This window comes from Akebia trifoliata, chromosome 5 (assembly GCF_017979445.1).
Source record: "Akebia trifoliata isolate Shusen 1 chromosome 5, ASM1797944v1, whole genome shotgun sequence".
NCBI lineage: Eukaryota > Viridiplantae > Streptophyta > Magnoliopsida > Ranunculales > Lardizabalaceae > Akebia > Akebia trifoliata.
The window spans coordinates 30315201-30336936 of NC_141379.1; the positions used below are offsets into that span (position 1 = coordinate 30315201).

The window sequence follows — 21736 nt, forward strand, 5'->3', positions numbered from 1 at the left end:
ATAGCTTCTTTCAGACTTTAAGAAATGCAAGAATGCAATATATCATCAACTCGAATTAAAGTGTCTAATAAAATCAATTTTAAAGGTTCATCATGACATCATGAAATGATACAAGTGATGGATAAGAATTTAAAACTATGTGATATTTCACACTAGGTAATTTCTTAACTATTCCTCGATCTATTTATTAATAAGGCTACAAAATGTTCTTATGAAATTTATAATAAAAATAATAAAAAAATTGTCAAGATAACCAACAATCATACAAAATTTTTACATGAATAATAGCAATATAATATACAATAAGTACGAATATGGATTACCTTTGAATCTATACAATCTTTTTTTTTTTTTCATACTTAATAGAATTGTTCGTAATAATTAAAGATTAATTTTGAATACATATAGAGTTAGGATCCCTTGACTCTTAAGGATGACTCATGAAAAAAAAAATACGATACCAACCGTTTAAATACAAAATCCAATAGTTGGTATTTATAAGTATCTTGAGAATACAAATATCAAAAATACTTATACCGAGGATAAATCCCAATTGGTTGATTATGTATCTAACATCTAAGACCTCCTAAGACGTTAATATTGTCCACCAAATTTACTTACCAATAATATTTATCTCTATTTTGTCCTTTAGTGAAAAAAGTAAGATTATGTCAATTTTTTACATAATAAATTAATACATTTATTGTACTCATAATAAATGCATTTATTATGTAGGCATTGATTGTCAAAATAATTACTAAAAAAAAATGAGATATTTAAATCAAAAGACTAAAATGTTGAGCCCACCTTCAAATAGAAATAGAAGGCTAATTGGTGAGGTCTAACCATTTGATTGGATCATTCTTCATCATGGGCTTCAAACCTACATATGGGCCTATTCTTGAATCCCATGCTAAATGTTAATTTAGGATTGGCTGAATGGATATTATTTTTCTATTCAATTATTTTAAAGCCATGTTCGTGAAGTACAAAAGAAAATTCATAAATTCGAAGGAAATTTTTGAGTGGGCTAGGATCAAGCATTGGTCATCAGGTGGAGTAACAAATTTTTTTTATATATTTCAAAAGGTGGGACAACTCTAATATTGCTGATATGTGGCTATCCGGAAACATCAAGGGTCCCACTTTCCAGGTTTATGCATACAAACGTTACAAAGCATAACAAATAAGGAAAGAGAATGCTCAAGTTAAAGGTTGGTTGGAGTTGCGCTGCAATACTTCTAACTGTATTGCAGGGCCACGTTTACATATAAAAAAAAGCTGATTTTTCAAAAGAGTCTTGATAATCTGACTTATCCACGTGGCTCAATTGGGGACATGTTCGGGAATCGTAGATCACTCCGCAGGATATAGAACTGCATATGAGGATGCATAGTTCTATATTTTGAGGAGTGCAGATCTACAGTTTCCGAACACATCACGTCAGGGGTGTCGATTGAGTATGGCACGGGGGTAAGTCAAATTATCATGATTCTTTTCAAAATTCCAGATTCTTCTAATTTTAAAAAAAGAGTAGTGATAACATGACTCACCAGGTAGCATACTTAATCGACTCCCTGACATGGATAAATTTGGAAATTATAGATATGTACGTCTTGGGATACATGATTGCGCTTCCCCATAAAAAAGTGTATTATGAGGGAGCCGCGTATCCCAAGATGTACAAATCTATAGTTCCCAAAGTTGTCCATGTTAGGGAGTTGATTAAGTATGCCACTTGGCGATTCATATTATTAGGACTCTTTAATAAAATCCTTTGAACATGGCTAATTCCCCTGTCTATGTCAACCATGTATTCTAGTTTTTCTCCACCAATTGCGGCCACTATATTCTACAAATTTAAATAAATAAAATAATAACACGTCATATGCCTTCTTGCCACGTAGAAGAGTTCTACCCACTTAGGCATGCCACTTTAGTTCACTGTTGGGAAGAGTTTTAGAATGTAGCTCTAGGAAATTCAACCCTAATCTCTAAATAATTGGGATAAGAGGGTCATTTAATTGTACAAGAAAAATGAGTAGTAAGTTAAAATATCCAAAGTGTACCTTAAATGCCATGTAATACTTGACAACTCAAATTATTTACAATTAACAGTAAGTCCAAAGCATATCCTCCTCACAAGATATGGACAGTTTCTAACCGTTGGATCTGACTCAATATAGAATATCAACCATTTATTTTTCCCCACCACCACCTTAAGAAGGGAATTTAAAAACTAAGAAAACCCGTAAGGTTTCCCCTCACAAGAACCATAACATGGAGAAGGCTCCAGAGGCCAATGTTAAGCAGAACGAAAGGGTTGGAATTCGATATCGAGGTATTCGACCTCGCCCATGGGGTAAGTATGGAGCTGAGATTCGAGGCTTGAGTACACGTAAGTGGCTAGGAACATTTTCGACGGCAGAAGATGCTGCGCGTGCCTACGATCAAGCAGCTTATGCAATGCGAGGTCCTCGAGCTATCCTCAATTTTCCTGATGAACATCCTTCTAGGAAGAAACTATTGTCTTCTTCTTCTCCATCCGCTTCTCATTCATTTACTACTATTTCTAATGAGAATGTTGAGAAGGAGAATCTGAATATTGGGGGCAATAAAGAAGAAGAAGAAGACATCGTATTGAAGTATTTGGATGAAAATATGTTTGATGAGCTTCCTGAGTCTACGGTGGATAAAAAAGATGACGAAGAGTAAATCATATCAGTTATTTCAGTTTTAGTTTTTTTTTTTTTTTTTTCATTTTAGAGCATCTATAAATTATCGATTTGTAAGTAATGGATAGTTTTTTTTATTTTTAATTATTATTATTATTTTAATTTCTAAATGTCTTGTTAAGGTCCTTCTTTGTCTTTCTTATAGTTCAAGGTGTTCAAAGGCTATATATTGAGAATTTTTTATGTGACAGATTTCTCTTATAACTTTGGAATTAATGAATGTTTTACTTATTATACGTTTTTTTAATTGATCATGTTATACTTGGTGGAGTACTAGGATGATGCATCGTAATAAAGTATATTGTGTTACATCAAATCATTCTCTAAGAGGATTAGGATAAGAACAATATTAGGGATCTGATTAGATTAGTTGAATGTTATTAACTCCTGTTAATTTCCATATAAAACCTCCTGTGGGTTCATTATAATCACCAAATAAAACCAATTTAATCCTCCGATTTAATATTAATTTTTATTAAATACACGTGTGTGTATGTGGATGATCTGCACACACAAAAAATTGTCGGACTCACTTGGATTAACAAAAAATTAGTGTCAAACTATCCCAACCATAAGTATGTACATTTTTATACTTAAGCTGGGGTTTATGGGATGGCTCTTTCGTTCAAACGTGAACACGAATGTAGTTACATCTTAAATCATCAAGCGATAAATTTACTTATTAACTGTAGAATAAACCACTCATCAACTATAATACAAAATTCATTAGACCATGAGCCCCATCCAAGACAGATATATGTGTGTATTTTGTGTGGAAAAAAGATGGACACTTTCAATGCATGCGATATGCTCAGGTAACGATATCTGCTTGATTTATTTTTTGAATGATAATGCTCTTTTAGAAAGATAAGTACCCAGTTATTATTTGATATATTTTGTGTCTAGAAGGGAAGTGTGATTTAAAGGGCAGTGAGGGAGGTTTTTGTTTGTCTGCGAGACTCCTTTCTTGAAGGGACCAGCTTAAGTTCCGTTTAGTTGCACCAAGAAAAGGGCTTCATAGTAATATTGTATCACCCGTGAGAAGGAATCCAACCATTCCACGAGCATTCCTAAGTGGCCCTTTTTCGTATTTAATGTCCTTCATAGCTGTTGTTTGACGAGAATTTTTTTACTCACTTAAAAGTCAATTAAGGATTTTACAGAATTATATTTACTAATTGCAAGTTACCTAATGTATTGAATGCTCCCCCAATTTTCAAAATTACCCACATTGGAGTCCTCAACCCATGCAACACCATGCAATTTTTTTATATGAGATTTTATGAAATCCCAAATTGGCATTTATGTGAGCAAATATATTTTCGACATCTTGCCTTTTTCAATCCTAGTGTTTTATTCATGGCATGTCAATCTCCACACAAGGCCTCCTTATTCGGATTTGGCTCCACGTGAGCCCAGAGCTCATCTTCATAGCACCCCCTACGTCGAGTACCACCTACAAATATCATTGTGAAGATCTCCATGGTATTTCTTTTTTTGTAAAAGCTCTACTTTTAGAACTACAAACAACTTAATTACAACTCACAAATTATAATATTTAAAAAATAATAAAGCAAACTATATGCAAAAAAACAGTTTCCTTACTAGGTCAGCAAGGAAAGTGTCCTTATGGCAACACCATGTGACATTTAAAAACATGATTGGATTCAAAAGGATGTAGATCAATAAATTTTAAGAAAATTCACCCATGTCATGAAGTGGCATACTTCTAGCTACTCCTTTATTGTTATTGGCATGTTCGCTCTGCTCACCAGTGCGAGCTAGTCTTAGACCTTATATGCATTTTTGTTCGAGTAACGATTTTCTAACTGCCCCACATGGCATACTCAAATACTCTTATGATATAGTATGTGTTAGAACATAGATTTTTGTGCATCAGGATACACAACTATGTATATTTATGGTGATGTGCAAATGTGTATCCCAAGGTAAAAAATCTATGGTTATAGCACATGCCACATCAGGAGAGTATTTGAAGTATGCCACATAGGGGAGCCAGATTATCACAACTCTTTTTTAGTCTAGCTCTACTTAGTCCGACTATTAGGTGGTTGGGCTAAGATTTTGTGGCCTAATTAGAGGATTTTAAGTTTGAAAAGAATAAAACGCAGTATTTATGTCTTTACAAATTTTTATAAACTCGATGGAAAAAAAATGCTACTATAACTGGTTGTATGTTTCAAAGTGTAAACTTGTAAGTTGTGATGTGTAACACAATTCAACTTTGAAGTGGCAATGCTTCAAAATTTTGGAAAAATCCACATTTTTATGTGACAAATGTCATTTTTATCTTTAAAAAAAATAATAAGATGATCCTCTACATTTATTTGAGATTATACCTTAATTTTCCAAATTGATGATTTGTCCCTTGACTTTGGTCTTCTTTTAAAAATCAATGGAATAATAACCTCAATGTCCTCATTATGACCACCATCATTATTATCACCTTCACCATCACCATTACCATCACCAATTTCATCATCACCATCACTATCATATAGACGAATTTTTGGTTTTTGAATTTTTGAAGGGAAATGGATAATACATGTATGAAGCATATGCTGCATATTTTCCATTTATCCAATTTTTGGCTAAATTTTAGATCGGATTTTTGTAATCCAAAATTGAATAGAAATCAAAATTTTCATGAATCGAATATGAATGTTCTACTTGTTATATATACTCATCTTTATTTAACATAAGTCGCGTACCTACACACATTTGTGTGACCTACAAAATATCCCAACACGACCGATCAAGAAAATGATTTTTTCCTAACACTATTCATGTATGTTGTAAGCAATGTTTTAAAAACTAAACAGAATGATTGAATCAGAAATTTGTCAAATTGATAGAACCATGGTTGGATCGATTTACATTTATTATAAAATTAAAAATAATTACCTATGCTTTTTCATCTTAGATTACTTTCATGTATAGTCATAAAAAAGGCAGAAATATTAAAAACCAATTTTAATTTTAGAAAGATTTGGATAAAATTATCGTTAGAAAGATTTGATCATTATTTGGGGTTTTCAATGAATTACAATCATGTTTTTCAAAAGATAATGTTTATCCTAATCTTTATATGAATGTGATTTGGTCTAATAAGAATGACTTCAATTCGTTTATGTATGCCACCTTAGTGTCGATTGTCATATCAATTTGATACTAATATTGGCTTATGTATGCCATCTCGTCTATTGACATCAATTCACTTGTTATGAATGATTTTTTTAATAATTTGATTTATTTTTCATAGAGGTACTTGTAATTTTAGAAGATAGTATTATGGTAACAGAAAAGAGAAGTAACAAGTGAGCTGGTATAACATGAATGATATTTGAGTTGGGTTAAAAGGCTTATGAAAACAAATATAGCAAACCTATTAATTTCAAATTTATTTTAATATATATATATATATATATATATATATATATATATATTATATATATATATATATATATATATATATATATATATATATATATATATTTGCCTTATAGGGTCAGAAGTTTTTAACGTGTAAACCACTTTTAATAGGGTTAGAAGTTTTAAAATGGACTGATTTTTTTTTAGGAAGATCTCCTCACCATGGAGACCATCTTCATCAAAAATCAACCCATTTCAAGACTTCTAACTTGTATAAGACTAGCGGTTCACAATGTGAAAAAAGTCTAATTTGATGGCCTAAGGCCGTCAAATTTCATAAAATTTAACAGATCAAGGTGTCAAATTTTTCTTTGTCAAATTTTTTTTTTCGAAGGACCAAAACCTTCAAATTAATGGAGGATTGGAGAAATTTGATGACTCTAAACCGTTGAATTTGGGAATATCAAAATTTTCAACGGCCATGGCCGTCGAAATTTGATTTCTAAAATTTGTAGGCTTTGGCATGTCAAATTTTGCAGCTTTCACATAGTGGATGTCAACTACATTGTCCAATAAGAATTTTCACCTGATGCCAACCCATAGAAACATATACTCGAAGGACGATTTGGATCCTACAATATTTTTAATATTTTGAGTTCGAGTCTGAATCCTATGCACCCAGGGTGGAAGATTAAAAGCCTTCTCCCACACCTGAACACATGCCACGTAAACCACAATCTCGTAGAAAGCAACTATAAGTACCTCAAACGAATTAGAGTTAGCATCCATGTAGATCAATACCATCAAGACTCCACAAAATATACCATATCTTGTGTATATGAACTTTTTTTCGGCGGTATGTGCTCATCATTCTCAATCCGAAGATAGTCATCTACTGGTTTGAATTGAGCATACCGATCCAGTTTTCATTCCAGGCAAATACTAGGCACAATTTTTTATTTTTCTATGTTATCTGTCAGGAAAGTATTAATATATATTTATACACTACAGCAAAATAGGGTTATAGCGACGGTCGTCGACCGTCGCATTAAGGGAAAATCCTGTCAAAATACATATAGCGACAGCCACCCAGGTCGTTGGTGGTCGTCGCATAAACCTCCGACGCTATATGTATTACCGACGGCCAACTATTCAGAAAACGTCGTTATTTATGGGACTTATAGCGACAGCCTCTATTGGCCGTCGCTATAAGGTATGTTACAAATAAAAAATAAAAACTTTTAGCGACGGTCTCCGACCGTCGCTATAGGGTATTTTTTTGAAAAAAAAATATTAAGTCTTTACCTACGGTCACGGGTAGCTATAAGAACTTTTGAAAAAAAGAAAATTTAATTTTACACCTGCCCCATCTTAATGAATTTGCTAACAATCATAATGAAAATAAAAATGTCAAAGCTTCAAACAGAAAAATAACAAGGAGACCATCATGATATGGTGGTATCCATAAGATAAGATCAGTACCCGATATATGTTAAGCTTGGCTTTTGTAGAATCATAGAAAGTGAACATCCCATCAAGCACATCTTGCTGCACATTCACCTCAACAATATGATCCGCTAATTCCTGCCAGCAAAAAACATCGATTAGATGAGTCTAGATGCTTGATGACTTGGTTTTATTTGCAAAGAATACAAGAAATTAGTGTACCACCAAATTTTAAGAGAATGTAAGAACGGCAAACGTACAGAAAAAGACAAAACAAGTAGCAGTTCTAACATGTACATGGGCTGGGAGAACAGTCCCCTTGTAGTTTTCCTCAATAAAATTGGAAACTTTCTAATATTAACGAAAAAATGGAAAGTAGTCTTCTGTAGAGCATTGTTTCTTAAAAGACTTATAAAAGCAGACGGTGCTTTTGTTTTGGCTACACATTATGCAACGTGAATGATGATACTTAAACACGTAGGTTTCTCTCTTCTCTAGACCTGTGGTTTCTTCTCTTCAATTAACAACTAAGAGGGGGAAAAATGCATAACATGTCTTCTACAGGATCAAACACTTTCTGATACTCCTAATATCCCACTTTTTCTTGATTTTATAGGAAACCAATAGCCATGTTTCAACCACACATAAACTGAAGAAGTAACATAAAGCCCACCCCATCTTAAAATCAAATGCACTTCAGAGGTCCCTTGAACTCACACAATCAAACCTTTCCACGCACCTTGAGCCACAATTTAGAAGGTTGACTTCTAAAAATTCAAAGCGCCATAGCTGATACATAATTTGGGTCCTTTTTGTGTCCCTAAGAGTAAGATTAATCATTATAAATAATACATTATTCCAACTATGGAGTAAGCTATTAAAAAAGTCCACTTAATCTAGGAACCATACTTCTTGTTCAACCATGATCGCCATTTCAATCCATGTCTTTTTCTATCCTCCCCTTGCCTTCTAAGCAAACTCAACTTGCATATAGTGCTATTCTGCTATGATCTGGGTTATTGAGCTTCATTTCTAAAATTTAATTTGTCATGCAAACCACTGAACCCCAGAAAAAACCAAGTCCTACTTTAAAATGCCCCACAAGTACTATCTGCTGACACTCTTTCCCCAATTTTGCCATCTACCTACAAACCACACCAACGTAATGTGAAATGTTTGGACGGGTCAGACACTAACAAATCATGCTACCAAGAGAATGCATATATGGAACATAGCTGAAAGCCTATCCCAATTGTCTTAGAATATTCATAAATACATATACAGTAATCAAAAATGCCCATCTTCAATTGCACACCCCAGGCAAATCTGCCAATCATCTAAACAGATCTAGAAGTCTGTGTACCCAATTGGTTTGATACACAAAAAAATCAAGAGAGAATTATCAAAACAATATAAAGATTCAGTGGTCCACATTGGTTCCATTTCATAAACTGATTCTAATGACTACTGAAACTAAGATCATTATTTCTGCAGATAATACATGACCAGTGATATATATATATATATATATATATAGGGAGCGGTTCAGCAGCCCCTTATGGTGCCCCATATGGTGCCACGCATTTTTTGTAAATCACTTTTGATGGGGTTGCAAGTTTTGGAATAGGCTGATTTTTTGTGAGGATGATCTCTATGGTGAAGAGATCATCCTCACAAAAAAGCAGCTCATTTTGAAACTTCTAACCCTAGTTTACAAGTTGAAGAATTGTGAACCGTCCAATTTTTGTAAATCACTTTTGACGGAGTTAGAAGTTTTGGAATGAGCTGATTTTTGGTGAGGATGATCTCCTCATCATAGAGATCATCCTCACAAAAAATCAGCTCATTCCAAAGCTTGGAACCCATGTTTTGAAAAATGCGTGGCACCATATGGGGCACCATGATGGCGCTGCTGAACCGCTCCCATATATATATATATATATATATATGACGGTGACAATTTAATATGATAACCCTTTTTTTTTTACATATAATTAAATGTTTCAACACAGGCATTAAAAGAGACAGATTAATATGGAAACAACTGACAACATCCAGTGAAGAAACAATTCAATATGAAGCAAATTTTAAGATTTTACCTCATTGTCACGCTCTTCAATGACATTCTTCCCAGCTTCCGCTTCCAACTCACAAGCTTCCCTTCATCTAGCAACCTCTTCTTCTGCTCCACTTATTTCCATCATGAGTTGTTCAACCTTTCAGAAAAAAAAGAGTTGGGGAAATAAATGGTAAGTCGACCATAGATGGGATAAGCACCACATAAATGAGAAAAATGAAATAAAAAAGCAACAAACTAACCATTAACAGCCTTGCAAACTTTCTTCTTTTTCTTTTTCATCCTTGAAAATAATAGTAATGTCAGGATATAGATAATGCGTCCTACACAGATAAACATATTATTATAAACTTCTCGTCCACAATGTAAGCATCATTTCCTTTAAAAGTTACAATAACAGAGTGGCCACACCCCAAGTTATAGGATGCAATGTAACAGAAACAAGAACGAAAAATGCTTTTACAACAAATTCTTGAAGCCATGATACTCAGAAGAGGCATCTGATAATATTGACACACCTAATCTATGTTACCTGGTTCTGGTCATTAATATAATCCTAGGATGCCCTAAATTCTGTCACAATCCATTTCGTGCTACAGTGGTCTGGTTTATATAGAAAAGTTGATCATGAAAACTGCAATATAACTAAATAAATGAATGGAAACCATGCCATCAACACATGTGGACTAAACACAGTGTTACATCCAAAATTCAATGCAATAGTTGAAATACATAAAAAAATATACAAATGAAGGTGGTTCTCAACTAGCTCATAGCATGTATAAGAAGAATCATACTTAAGAAGATAAAAGGCTATTGGGCCATTTTGAAGCTCATCTATCGAGTAGAAGTACAAATTTAGACTCTTAAACATGATGCAATGCAGCAAACTCGACAATATTATAATACATTGGACCAAAACATGTCCACTAAATCCTTGAGAAGGATCCCACAATTTATACAGTACGTAGTTCATATAATGAATGAAAGAAACAACATGATACTCCCATCACTATACTAAAATGGTGCAAACTAAGGTACCCCTAAAGTAACCTATCAGTCCCAACTACTCTCAATCCCAAATCAGTCCCAATGAAAGCAACCATGTAGCCAAATTAAGGAACAATTAAAAGCGAACTGATTATCACAAAAAACAGTTCACATATATGGAAATTAAAACATCATGGAGATGAGATCAGAACCATGCTTGAAAAGAGGTGTATCCTCTAAGATTAGATTGAAGTACTTTGATAAGAGTAGATTAAAGATGACCAACATAGATTTAGATTATATATGTTGTACTAGAACTATAGGCCTACAAGGTTCTGTTCTACATTACTACTTACTAGAAGTAAGAAAAAATTATTTTTATCTATTTATTTATTTATTTTTATCTGTCCAGAATTGCTGCCAATAATGTCTAACAGTTTTTTTTTTTTATATTTTTATTTGCCACATTTCTTCAGAAATTTTTGACAAAATGAGTAAGCATCACAAAAGATATGGACATTGGTACAAAGACTTAGGATACAACTCTTCATTTTTTTTTATCCTTCCTAGAAGATAAGGGTACTAAGCATTTCATTTTTAACAAACAACCTCAAGACAAGGGTACTAAGCATTTCATTAAAATATAAATTTATATCACAGATGTTCTGTTTTCACACATCAATTTAACAAAACTACTAAAATCGATATTGGCAAACCAATAGTAAAGAATCTTAAGACTTAACATGCAATGAATAAATATAAATGACTCCCCCAAACTTTTAATAAAGAAGAAATAGGTTTATTAATGTCATGTGACTCACATGTATACAAGAAATTGCATTCCGAGAACAGACAAAGCTCCTTCTCCACGAGCACAAAGTAGTTCTGCCTGTAAGTACTCTAGTTGCTGATGCATTCTTTGCATCTCATTGGATATTGGATCTCTTTTGACCTATAGAACAAAACAAGAATGCCCATATGTGGCCAGCGTATATGAGAATTAAAACCAGATAACCTCCCTATAGAAAAATTTGTATGTCTGTTTATTGGTTTATGTAACAAGCTCTTTAGAGGTGCCCGAAGTCCCTATAGAGAATTTGGGATAGAAATGTAAAAATGCATGAAGAAAGATTTAAAATTTCAGTTTTCGCTACAGAGCAAAGGATTCTTGAAACCAGGATTGAGTTACTGTTCCTTAGAATTTCAGTAGAGAATTAGCACCAAGGACATGATTCTTACTCCAATGAAAAATAAGATAAAAACAATTCTAGTTGAGGGGGAAAAGGCCAAAACTAAGGAGATGCTTAGATGTATTTTTCATTCAGTTAATCATTCCAACTTTACTAATAAGAGAATTGACTTCTCCTTGTTTTTCAAGTAGCAATAAAATTACTGACCCTTTGGAATCAGAAGTTTTGACTCTAAGATCCTGAACTTGTTGTAATGGAAAATTGAACTAATTGCTTTGATCAGTTTATTCAGACAATGCATTTGTCGATCCAAACTTACTAAAGCTTTAAAATCCCTCATCAGAAAAATTGGAATTTGAAAAGGAAAAAAAGAAACCCAGTTAATTGGAATTTTAAACTAAAAACTTAATCATCATCATAATCTCTACAACACCAAAATTACCAAGAAAGGAATAGTCAAAGAAATTACCAAAAGGATTGAGATTTACTACCAATGAGAAGTGAAAACTACTCACTTGAACCTGAAGTTGAAGCTGTTCGAGATATTCGATGGCTTCATCAAGCATCGACGCCTTATCTGTCTATCATAAACAGAACATCAAATTGTTCGGTCAGCTACTTGAGCTCAAACCGAATTGGATTCCGAAATTAAGAAAATTAATATAAAATAAAAAAATTAAAAACCTTGTTAGAATTTGGAATTAGATTCTGTAAGGCTCTCATTTTCTCATTAATTCGACTCCTCCTCCTTTGTCCAACATTTACAAATATCAATAATTAAACCACTTCAAATCAAAATCCTGAGAAACAGAGATAATTAAGAATGGAAATTTTCACCTTTTCGAATAAATTGTGGACTTCTACAGCTCGGCTTCTCTTGGAAGAATTGCGAGGAGGAACAACCTTGGAAGATCCATCTGACACCTCAAAACCCTCCTACATTCAAACAATATCGACCAATTAAACCTCAATTGGATTTGATTTTTAAGATTAACAATTGAGATTCAACAACAAAACAAACACCTCGCTTTCTCAATGTGAACATCCATAACCCTGGAGAGTTGAAATCCGATTGAGAAATCGAAACCCTAGATAGGTGAAATCCAATAGAGTCTGAGAAAGTCGATGAGAGAGATCGAGTTGAATAGAGAAGATAAATCGTGTGAGGTAAAAATTTGATATAAACCTTAGAGATCGAGTTGAATGAGAAAGAAGGAAAAACGACTGATTTGGCGCAAAAATTAGGGGATTTTTAATCCAATTCGTCTAGTTTTGAGTTCCATAGAGGAAGATACCAATCTGAATTGGGAGCAAAAGGAGAAAATTAGATTTTTTTTCAGAAATGTTACAAAGAGGTTTTTTCAGAAAAACTCAGCGAGACTCAAGAGGTTTATTTGTTTGAGAGAGAGAGAGAGAGAGAGAACCTGTTGCCAACGATGGAAGAAAATGGAGACTGAGCTCTTCTTCCTCATCATTGGAGAAACATAAGAAATGTAGGAAGGGAGAAAGAGAAAAATTTACCATTTTGTTCACGCACTACAGCGACGATATCAATTTTGGGTCGCTATAGATAGATATAACGACGGTTTAAATGAAGCCGTCGTTGTAATCCGTTGCTACAGAACAAATTTCGTGTAGTGATATATAAAGCTCCATAGCTTCTTTCAGATTTTAATAAATTCAAGAATGAAATATATCTTCGACTTGAGTTAAGGTGTTTTAGAAAAGGAATTTTACAGGTTCATGACATCATCAAATGATGCAAGTCTTAAGAATCTACAACATTATGAATCCAACAAAAAAAAGAACTCTAAAAGAGAAAAAAATTAGAAAATTAAATAGTTAAAATAGAATATATATATATATATATATATTACTAAAAATGGTAAAAAGAACGAAGTGTGAAAATATATCCTACTTAACCCTAAAGAAAGGTAGAATTGATGGTACCCTATTCTATCTTATATAAGTAAAGTAATAAACAAAATGTAATTTTTCTTAAATAGCAAAATGCCTAAAAATAAGGAAATGAAGGAATTAGACCTAAAAATGAAAAATCTACAGTTATAGAGATCTCTATGCTTCCATTTGGGAGTAGGTCTCCGCAAATGATTCTAACTCCGTCATTCATCCTGGTCCGTGAGCCCATGATTTTTATTTATGTGATCAAGCCTTCCGCTTAAACATTTGGTGATCCAAGAGTTCCATGAATTCCTTTGTCACTTGTCCTACATGATGCCGGCAAAAGTATTAATGTGTACATATAAATGAGTATAAGCTCCATAGCTTCTTTCAGCCTTTAAGAAATGCAAGAACGCAATATAACATCAACTTGAATTAAAGTGTCTGATAAAATCAATTTTAAAAGTTCATGACATCATCAAATGATACAAGTCTTGGAAAAGAATCTAAAACAATGTGATATGCCATTTTAGGTAATTTCTTAACTCTTCCACGATCCATTAATAAGGCAACAAAATGTTCCTATGAAATTTATAATAAAAAAATCCAAAAAATAAAAATAAAAAAAACTGTTAGGATAACCAACAACCATACAGATTTTTTACATGCATGATAGCAATACAATATACAAAAAGTACGAATATGGAGTACCTCTGAATCTATACAAACTTTTTTTTTTTTGTTTATACCTAATAGAATTGTTTGTAATAATTAGAGATTAATTTTGAATATATATAGGGTCAGGACCCCTTGACTCCTACAAATGACTCATAAAAAAAAATCATATAACACCAACCGTTTAAACGCAAAATCCAATAGTTGGTATTTATAAGTATCTTGAGAACACAAATCTCGAAGAGACTTATACCGAGGATAAATCCTAATTGGTTGATTATGTATCTAACATCCAAGACCTCCTAAGGCGTTAACATTGTCCACCAAATTTACTTACTAATAATACTCATTCTCGTTTTGTCTTTTAGTGAAAAAAATAAGATTATGTCAATCTTTTACATAATGGATTAATTTATTTATTATGCCTATAATAAATGTATTTATTGTGTAGGCATTAATTGCGAAAGTATTTACTTAAAAAAAGAAAGACATTTAAATAAAAAAACTAAAATGTTGAGCCACCTTCAAATAGAAATAGAAGGCTAATTGGTGAGTCCTAGCCATTCGATTGGATCATTTTTCATCATGGCCTTCAAACCTGCATATGGTCCTGTTCTTGAATCCCATGGTGAATGTCTAGGATTAGTTGAATGGATCTTATTTTTCTATTCAATTGGTCTAAAGCCATGTCTTCTGTCGTTAAGCATAAAAAAATGCATAAATTCCATGAAAATTTTTGAGTGGGCTAGGATCAAGCATTGCTCATCAGGTGCAGTAACAAAAAATTATATATATTTCAAAAGCGGGGACCCACTCTCAAATGCCAGATATGTGGCTATCTGGAAATGTCAGGGGTCCTACTTTCCAGGTTTATGCATACAAACGTTACAAAAGCTTAACAAATAAGACAAGTGAAGATTCAGATTAATGGTTGACTGGAGTTGCAGTTCAGCACTTCTAACTGTAGTGCACCGCGATCTTCACATATAAGAAAATCTGATTTTTTTTAAAGAGTTGTAATAATATGACTTACCCACGTGGCATACTCAATTGACACCCCCTGACGTGACATGTTCGCAAATCACAAATCGTAAATCTACACCCCTCGAAATATAGAACTGTGCCCCCATATGCAATTATGTATCCTAAAGAGTGTAGATCTACTGTTCTCAAATATATCACATGATGGGGTGTCGATTGAGTATGTCACGTGGGTAAGTCAATTTGAAAATCATAGATATGTACACGATTACACTTCCATGTAAAAAAATGTGTATCCCGAAGGAGTCATGTATGATCACAAATTATAAGATTTTAAAAAATTAAAGCAAACTATTTTCGAAAGGAAAATGCTGGAATGACACAGGGCCTTTACCGCGATTCTCACAATTCTGATGTGGGATGTGCACATAACCATAGATGTGTTTCCTCGCAATACAATTAAAAACCATCTACAGTTATGTATGCATCTCCACGTCAGAATTGTGAGAATCACAATAAATCCTGTGTCACCCCAGCACGACTCTTTTCAAAAAATAGTTTCCCTACTAAGTTAGCAAGGAAAGTGTCCTTACCGCAACACCATGCGACATTTAAAAACATGATTGGACGTGAAAAGGGTGTAGAGCACAAAATTTTAAGAAATTTCAAAATAAGTTATGAAAAAAGTTAATTTTCACCCATGTTATGAAGCAGCATACTTCTACTTATTCCTTTGTTGGTACTGGTATGGTCACCCTACGAGCTAATCTTAGACCTTAGACATTTTTATTCTATTTTGCCCGACTATTAGGCAGTTGGGCTGAAAATTAAAGGCCCAATTAGGAGCAGCCAGACCAGGCCCAACTTATTACCTCTTTCGGCGCTTACATGGTGCCTAGAGCGCGCGTGCGTGTGCGTGTGCGTGTGCGACGATGACGTAAATTGAGGTTTGAAATATGGAGAAAAGTTAAAGCTTCAACTTTGACAAGAGAGTGTGCGCGTGTCGCTCATGTTCTTATTTCACATCGCTTTGACTTTGTTATAGGTGCCCAACACAATGTATCCGCTGCAACCATATCTGATGTGTCCCACTCATGTAGGAGATCTCTACCAAAACCCATCTGATCAAATAAGTCATGATAATCAGATTACAAAACCATCTTTCTATGTATCTTGGTCCATGGAATGATTCTTATTGTCTACTTAAGTATGATCCAGTAGTCTTTGGGGTTGGGTAACTACTTGACTCCAGGTCTTCTTTGGGCACAACATGCTGACTCCTTTCAGATCCACTGGGCTATTTTAGTCCATCATGTGGTGGATCTTACACCTAAAAAAGCTAAAACTAAAACTAAAAAAGAAAGATAGCCTGATTGGTGATTTTTATCTAGTAGATTAGAGATTAACATACATATACTCAAGGTGTGGTTACAAGACCAAAGTAAAAAAATAAAAATAAAAACAAAAAAGCTGCTCAATCCCAGTGGGTAAGAATCACCAATCAGATTTATTTATTGTTTTTTATGCCTACTAAACGGTGGGCCCTCACAAAGGAGATTCGCAGTTGGGTAACTATCAACTCCCTGGTGCACAGTATACTCTATTGCATTAAATATAAAATATATCGTGATAATTTGACGAGCTCCCACGCTAAATTAACAAAAAATATTAAAATATAGATTTAAACAGCTGTGACATTTGTAATATCCAAGAAACTTGAATTTCTCACAATATTTCTCTGAAAAAAAACATAGAGAATCTCTCTTTATAACTTCATCATCAACCATCAACAACACACTTTCTCCTTCAAAAAGTTCAAAGAACCTTGTCAACCCCTAGAATTCAACTTGAAGGTTTTTCAGTTATATTTTCTCTCTCTCCATCTCTCATCTTTATGTCTTTGAAACTTTAGAGAATTACAATTCGAATGTCTTTCTTCATTGTTTCTTCATGAATTCAATCTGGGTTTTTTGTTACACCTTCAACCAATATCTTCTTTCTATATCAATCATTAGCATATAATTATTATTATTTCATTTCAGTTCCAATTGGGTTTTATTTGATTTCAAATAAGTAGCAATAAATCTGAATTTCTCTCTTTTATTTCATTAAGGCCTACTTGGATTTTCTATGAAAAATAAGTCCTCCTAAAGTCCATATTCAATTCTCATGAATTCATTAGGGAGGAATTTTATTCCCCATGGATCCCAAGCTCTCCCTCCCATCACAACCCAACAAAATTCGATCTATCAAACTCCTTCGTCCTCTCCCGACACCAGTTCCCCAATCTTAATCATTTCCATAGTAGGAATCATAACTACTGCCTTCTTATTACTAAGCTACTACATTTTTGTAATCAAATGTTGGCTGAATTTACATCGTATTGATGTGCTAAGACGGTTTTCTATCTCACAAACTCACCGACACGAAGACCCATTAATGGGCTTTGATCCTACAACTGTGAATCGGGGTGTCGATGAATCGGTTATTAGAGAAATCCCAATTTTCCAATTCAAGAGAGGAGGAGGAGAAAGAGAAGGTGAGGAGAGAAGTTTCTATGAATGTGCTGTTTGTTTGAATGAGTTTCAAGATGATGAGTGGTTAAGAGTTCTTCCTGGTTGTAGCCATGGATTCCATATCGATTGTATCGATATATGGCTTCAAAGTAATGCTAATTGCCCTCTTTGTAGATCAAGCATCTCAACCAAACCCAAATTTCCATTTGATCAGAATCAGATTATTGCCCCAAGTTCTTCTCCTCAAGATCAAAGTACATTGATAACAGATACTCTCATGGATGGTGATGAGGATTTTGTAGTAATTGAAGTCGTGGGTAGTGATATAGATGCAAATCAAACTACCCGTCGACATCGAGGAGCTTCGAAATCAAGTGAGTTCTTGGTGAAATCTAGCAATCCTTCTCCAAGAAAATTAGAGCAGAGATTAGTATACAAGAAGGCAAGGAAGTTGCATCAAGCTTCAAGCATGGGAGATGAATGTATTGATCTTAGAGGAAAAGATGATCAGTTTTCAATCCAACCCATTAGGAGATCTATCTCCATGGACTCTTCGACAGATCGACAGCTTTACTTAGCTGTTCAAGAGATCATACAACAGAACAGAAATCTCGATGAGGTTAGTACCAGCGAAGGTTCTAGTAGTAGAGCCCGTCGAGCATTCTTTTCGTTCGGACATAGCCGAGGATCTAGAAACGCAGTTCTTCCTACTCAATTCGAGGTGTAAACCAGTATAATTCTTCTTTAGCTTTGTTTACTTATTTAATTTTTTTTAATAAGTTTTGAGATAGATTTTTACGATTAAGAGAATATGAAGTAGCTATGAGCAACAACAATTGAGTTTGCACCAAAATTTGAACCTTAGTTTCATTGGTTTTACAATTGTTAAGAGGATATGAAGTAGTTATGAACAGAAACAACAGAGTTTATACCAAAATAATCTTGGTTATATAGGCTGTAAGATTAAAAGATGATCAAATGTGTTCTTATTAAATTATAGGAATAATTATTAGACATCATTGCTTAAACCACCACATGAGTGGGTATGATGTTTAAGACCACCTTTTCTGTTTTGGATTTCTACCTTTGCATGATCGAATTGATTGTGTTCATTTTCTTTTTCAGAGAGAGAGAGAGAAAATAGAAAAGTGGGGAGTAGAGGGTCCCCTTCTTTTTTAAAAATCAACCAATTTTTGTCTTTCCTTCAATAATCTTGGTGGTGAAGAAGAGAAGAATGATTCTTATTTAGTTAGGTTAGGTGTTGGTTTCACATTCAGTGTTATCCAGCTTGGAATTAACAAGGTTTTCTTGGTTTGAATTTTTATATTACAAATAATGATGGAAAGAAAGAAAGCATAAATTGTGGGGGTTCAATCTCATCTTACCAACCAAAATATTATCAAAAAGCTTCTTACCTAGAAAATTTATAAAATACTAAGTCAACCTTTTCTCATAAAGAGAACTGCTATTTGAGAATTGTTGGCTAAAGCAGGAAGAATCCAAAGACTTACAGAGAGACCAACCAACAGGACTTTTTTCTTTATTCTCTTTTAGTCAAATCAATTGATGCTGAAGTCAAGACTCAAGATACTACTTTTGCTTAAGCAGTAAGTCAATAACTTAAAAAATCCAAACCCTAGAGAAAAAATTGACTAAGGGATGGAAGGCTATGAAATCAACTTTAAATATCTTTCTTTCTTTCTTTCTTTCTTTCTTTCTTTTCAATTCTTGGCTTGGTAACAAAAGAATTTTTATATAAAAAAAGCGAAAAATTATAGATATTACTATTAGAATAGTCCCACATCACCTCGGTACTATTGGAATGTGCAATACATAAAAGGGGGCAACCCTCTCTTTGCAAGTCGGTTTTCAATGATGAGTTACGCCATGGACATAAACATGGGATCAGGGCGGGTGTACCTCAAGGATAGATTGGGTAAGTACCTCCAGCCCTGTGTGGAGGGAGAGAGCTGAGTGTCTCTGGTCCTAGCACTCTCACATCGTCTAGGTACCATTGGAATGTACTATGTATAAAGCGGGGGCAACCCTCTCTTTACAAGCCAATTTTCAAGGATGAGTTAGGCCTATTGGGAATCAATTTAAGCATTTCAACTTCTCAAAAATATTAAACATGATTAATATTTATTATCCTAATTCTTGGATTACCTATTTCAATATTAAATTCAGAATTGTAAAAAATTAGAAGTGTTGTATATAATAGATTTTCGTTGAGTACTTGATTTAAATCAAATCGAACTTGAAATCAACCTAACTAATGATTGTGCTAAGGATATTAATTTTCCTCCAAATGAATTTGATTTTACTTTTTTTTGTATTAATTTATCTTTTACACTTCATTACCTTAGATGAAATATGTGATTTTCACTAAATTTGAAGTTTGAACATGTAGTTCAAAGAGATTTTTATGTAATTTTCCCTATAATATATATTTGATTGGATCTAGATTGGGTTTAGGGAGAAATAAAATAATATAGTACAATGTGCATGGAAACAAGCTTTTTTACTTAGTGAAGAAGAAGAACACAAGAAACAGTAAAGACACCAGAGTTGCAGGCAAGCATCTAGGGGCTGAGTTGGGAAGGCACAGTGTTCCAAAAATAAAAATATACTCTTAAGGTGTATGCAGCTTCTCCAAGGCATAAGTATAGAGAAATGGTATCCATATATATATATATATATATGATGGCTGATGACTCACAACTGCAGCAGAGAAATACATAAATATGAAGAAAACATGTCTCTCATCTCATGCACCTTCTTTGAGATTCCAGTACATCACCCATCTCTTTAGTTTTATGTTTTTTTCTCTTTTAGTTCCCTGAAATCAAGTCAGTTAAATTAGTTTTCCATCCACAAAGAGCACAAATCTCAATATATTGTCCTCTCTCACATGTGTGTGTGAATCAAAGTTTTGAGTTTCAATTGGATCATGGTTGGTTCAATACCGATCGAATGATAGACCCACTCAATCTAGACCCAATTAGATTTCAATGAATTGGATCCAAGTCGACCCAACCCAACATTGTGTTGATCTCATCAACGAATCTGTTGTATTTGGTGGGGATAAAGTTAATAAACAAATAATGCATTTCATTGTTGTACATCAAAAGAAGAAGAAAATTTCATATCATCAGTTCATTATCAGATTGGATCAAGATTGATCCAACACCAATCAAATAGTTTAATGGGTCCTGATTGGAAGACCCAGACCAAATTAATAGATACTATGAAGGGTCCACAAACCTAATCAACCTGATTTCTTATATATTATAAGAGTTGTTATGCACAAGGTAAACATACGCTGTCTGTGATGTGGCAAAGGCACATAACCATAGACCTTTTTCTTTGGGATACACAAGGAAAAAAGATTTACACTCTTGCCACATCAGCCGCATACAGACCATGTATGATTTACCGCATTTATTCATCATTAATCATATTATAAACAGTTGAAGGTTTTCATCCATAGTACGTTAAGTATTTGAATAATGATTTTCTAACCCCCTTCCCCCATCACAGACCCCGTAAATCATTTACCTCGGGATACATAGAATCATAAATCTTTTTACTGTGTATCCCAAGGTAGATGAACTACAGTTCTGTTATGAGGGCATAGGTGGGGCATATGTCATTATCATGACTCTCATGTATTTCAAGTGTTCATGTAAATTATACATTCTAATTTAAAAATATTCATCTTTACTATAGTTTATTATTTATAAAGAAGATGGATTGTAGCTTTTTAAGAAAGAAAAAAAAAGTTAATTCATATCTTTAGTAGAATAAATTGTAATTATTTTGTTGATGCTT

The 21736-nt window shown here is 33.6% G+C and overlaps 1 protein-coding gene and 2 pseudogenes across 6 annotated transcripts; 2 read left to right on the top strand and 1 right to left on the bottom strand.

Moving 5' to 3' along the window:
- Positions 1–2181: 2181 nt before the first annotated feature.
- LOC147402110 (ethylene-responsive transcription factor ERF095 pseudogene) lies at positions 2182–2767 on the top strand (annotated as a pseudogene).
- Positions 2768–7431: 4664 nt separating this feature from the next.
- On the bottom strand, positions 7432–13491 carry LOC147402111 (uncharacterized). 6 transcript variants are annotated; one of them, XM_086443623.1, is made up of 9 exons: positions 13256–13491; positions 12855–13130; positions 12669–12767; positions 12516–12579; positions 12347–12412; positions 11463–11593; positions 9894–9974; positions 9674–9790; positions 7432–7712 (listed from the first exon to the last, which is right to left on the bottom strand). In XM_086443623.1, exons 4-7 carry the CDS (start codon positions 12552–12554, stop codon positions 9896–9898), a joined length of 315 nt encoding a protein of 104 aa, XP_086299749.1. In that variant the 5' UTR covers positions 12555–12579; positions 12669–12767; positions 12855–13130; positions 13256–13491; the 3' UTR covers positions 7432–7712; positions 9674–9790; positions 9894–9895. The 6 variants fall into 6 exon arrangements, with proteins under 6 accessions (XP_086299749.1, XP_086299750.1, XP_086299751.1 ...); XM_086443624.1 differs by lacking the exon at positions 12855–13130 and having other exon boundaries at positions 13353–13491; XM_086443625.1 differs by lacking the exon at positions 12855–13130 and having other exon boundaries at positions 13256–13295.
- Positions 13492–17119: 3628 nt separating this feature from the next.
- LOC147402112 (RING-H2 finger protein ATL16 pseudogene) lies at positions 17120–18763 on the top strand (annotated as a pseudogene).
- Positions 18764–21736: the final 2973 nt, after the last annotated feature.

Coding starts and splice junctions, on each gene's coding strand:
- LOC147402111 (XM_086443620.1), bottom strand. CDS start 13,306: ATGATGAGGAAGAAGAGCTCAGTCTCCATTTTCTTCCATCGTTGGCAA. Junction 12,413..12,668: donor TCCACAATTTATTCGAAAAG/GTGAAAATTTCC, acceptor TGTTTATGATAG/ACAGATAAGGCGTCGATGCT. Junction 11,594..12,346: donor AGCTTCAACTTCAGGTTCAA/GTGAGTAGTTTT, acceptor TTTGTTCTATAG/GTCAAAAGAGATCCAATATC.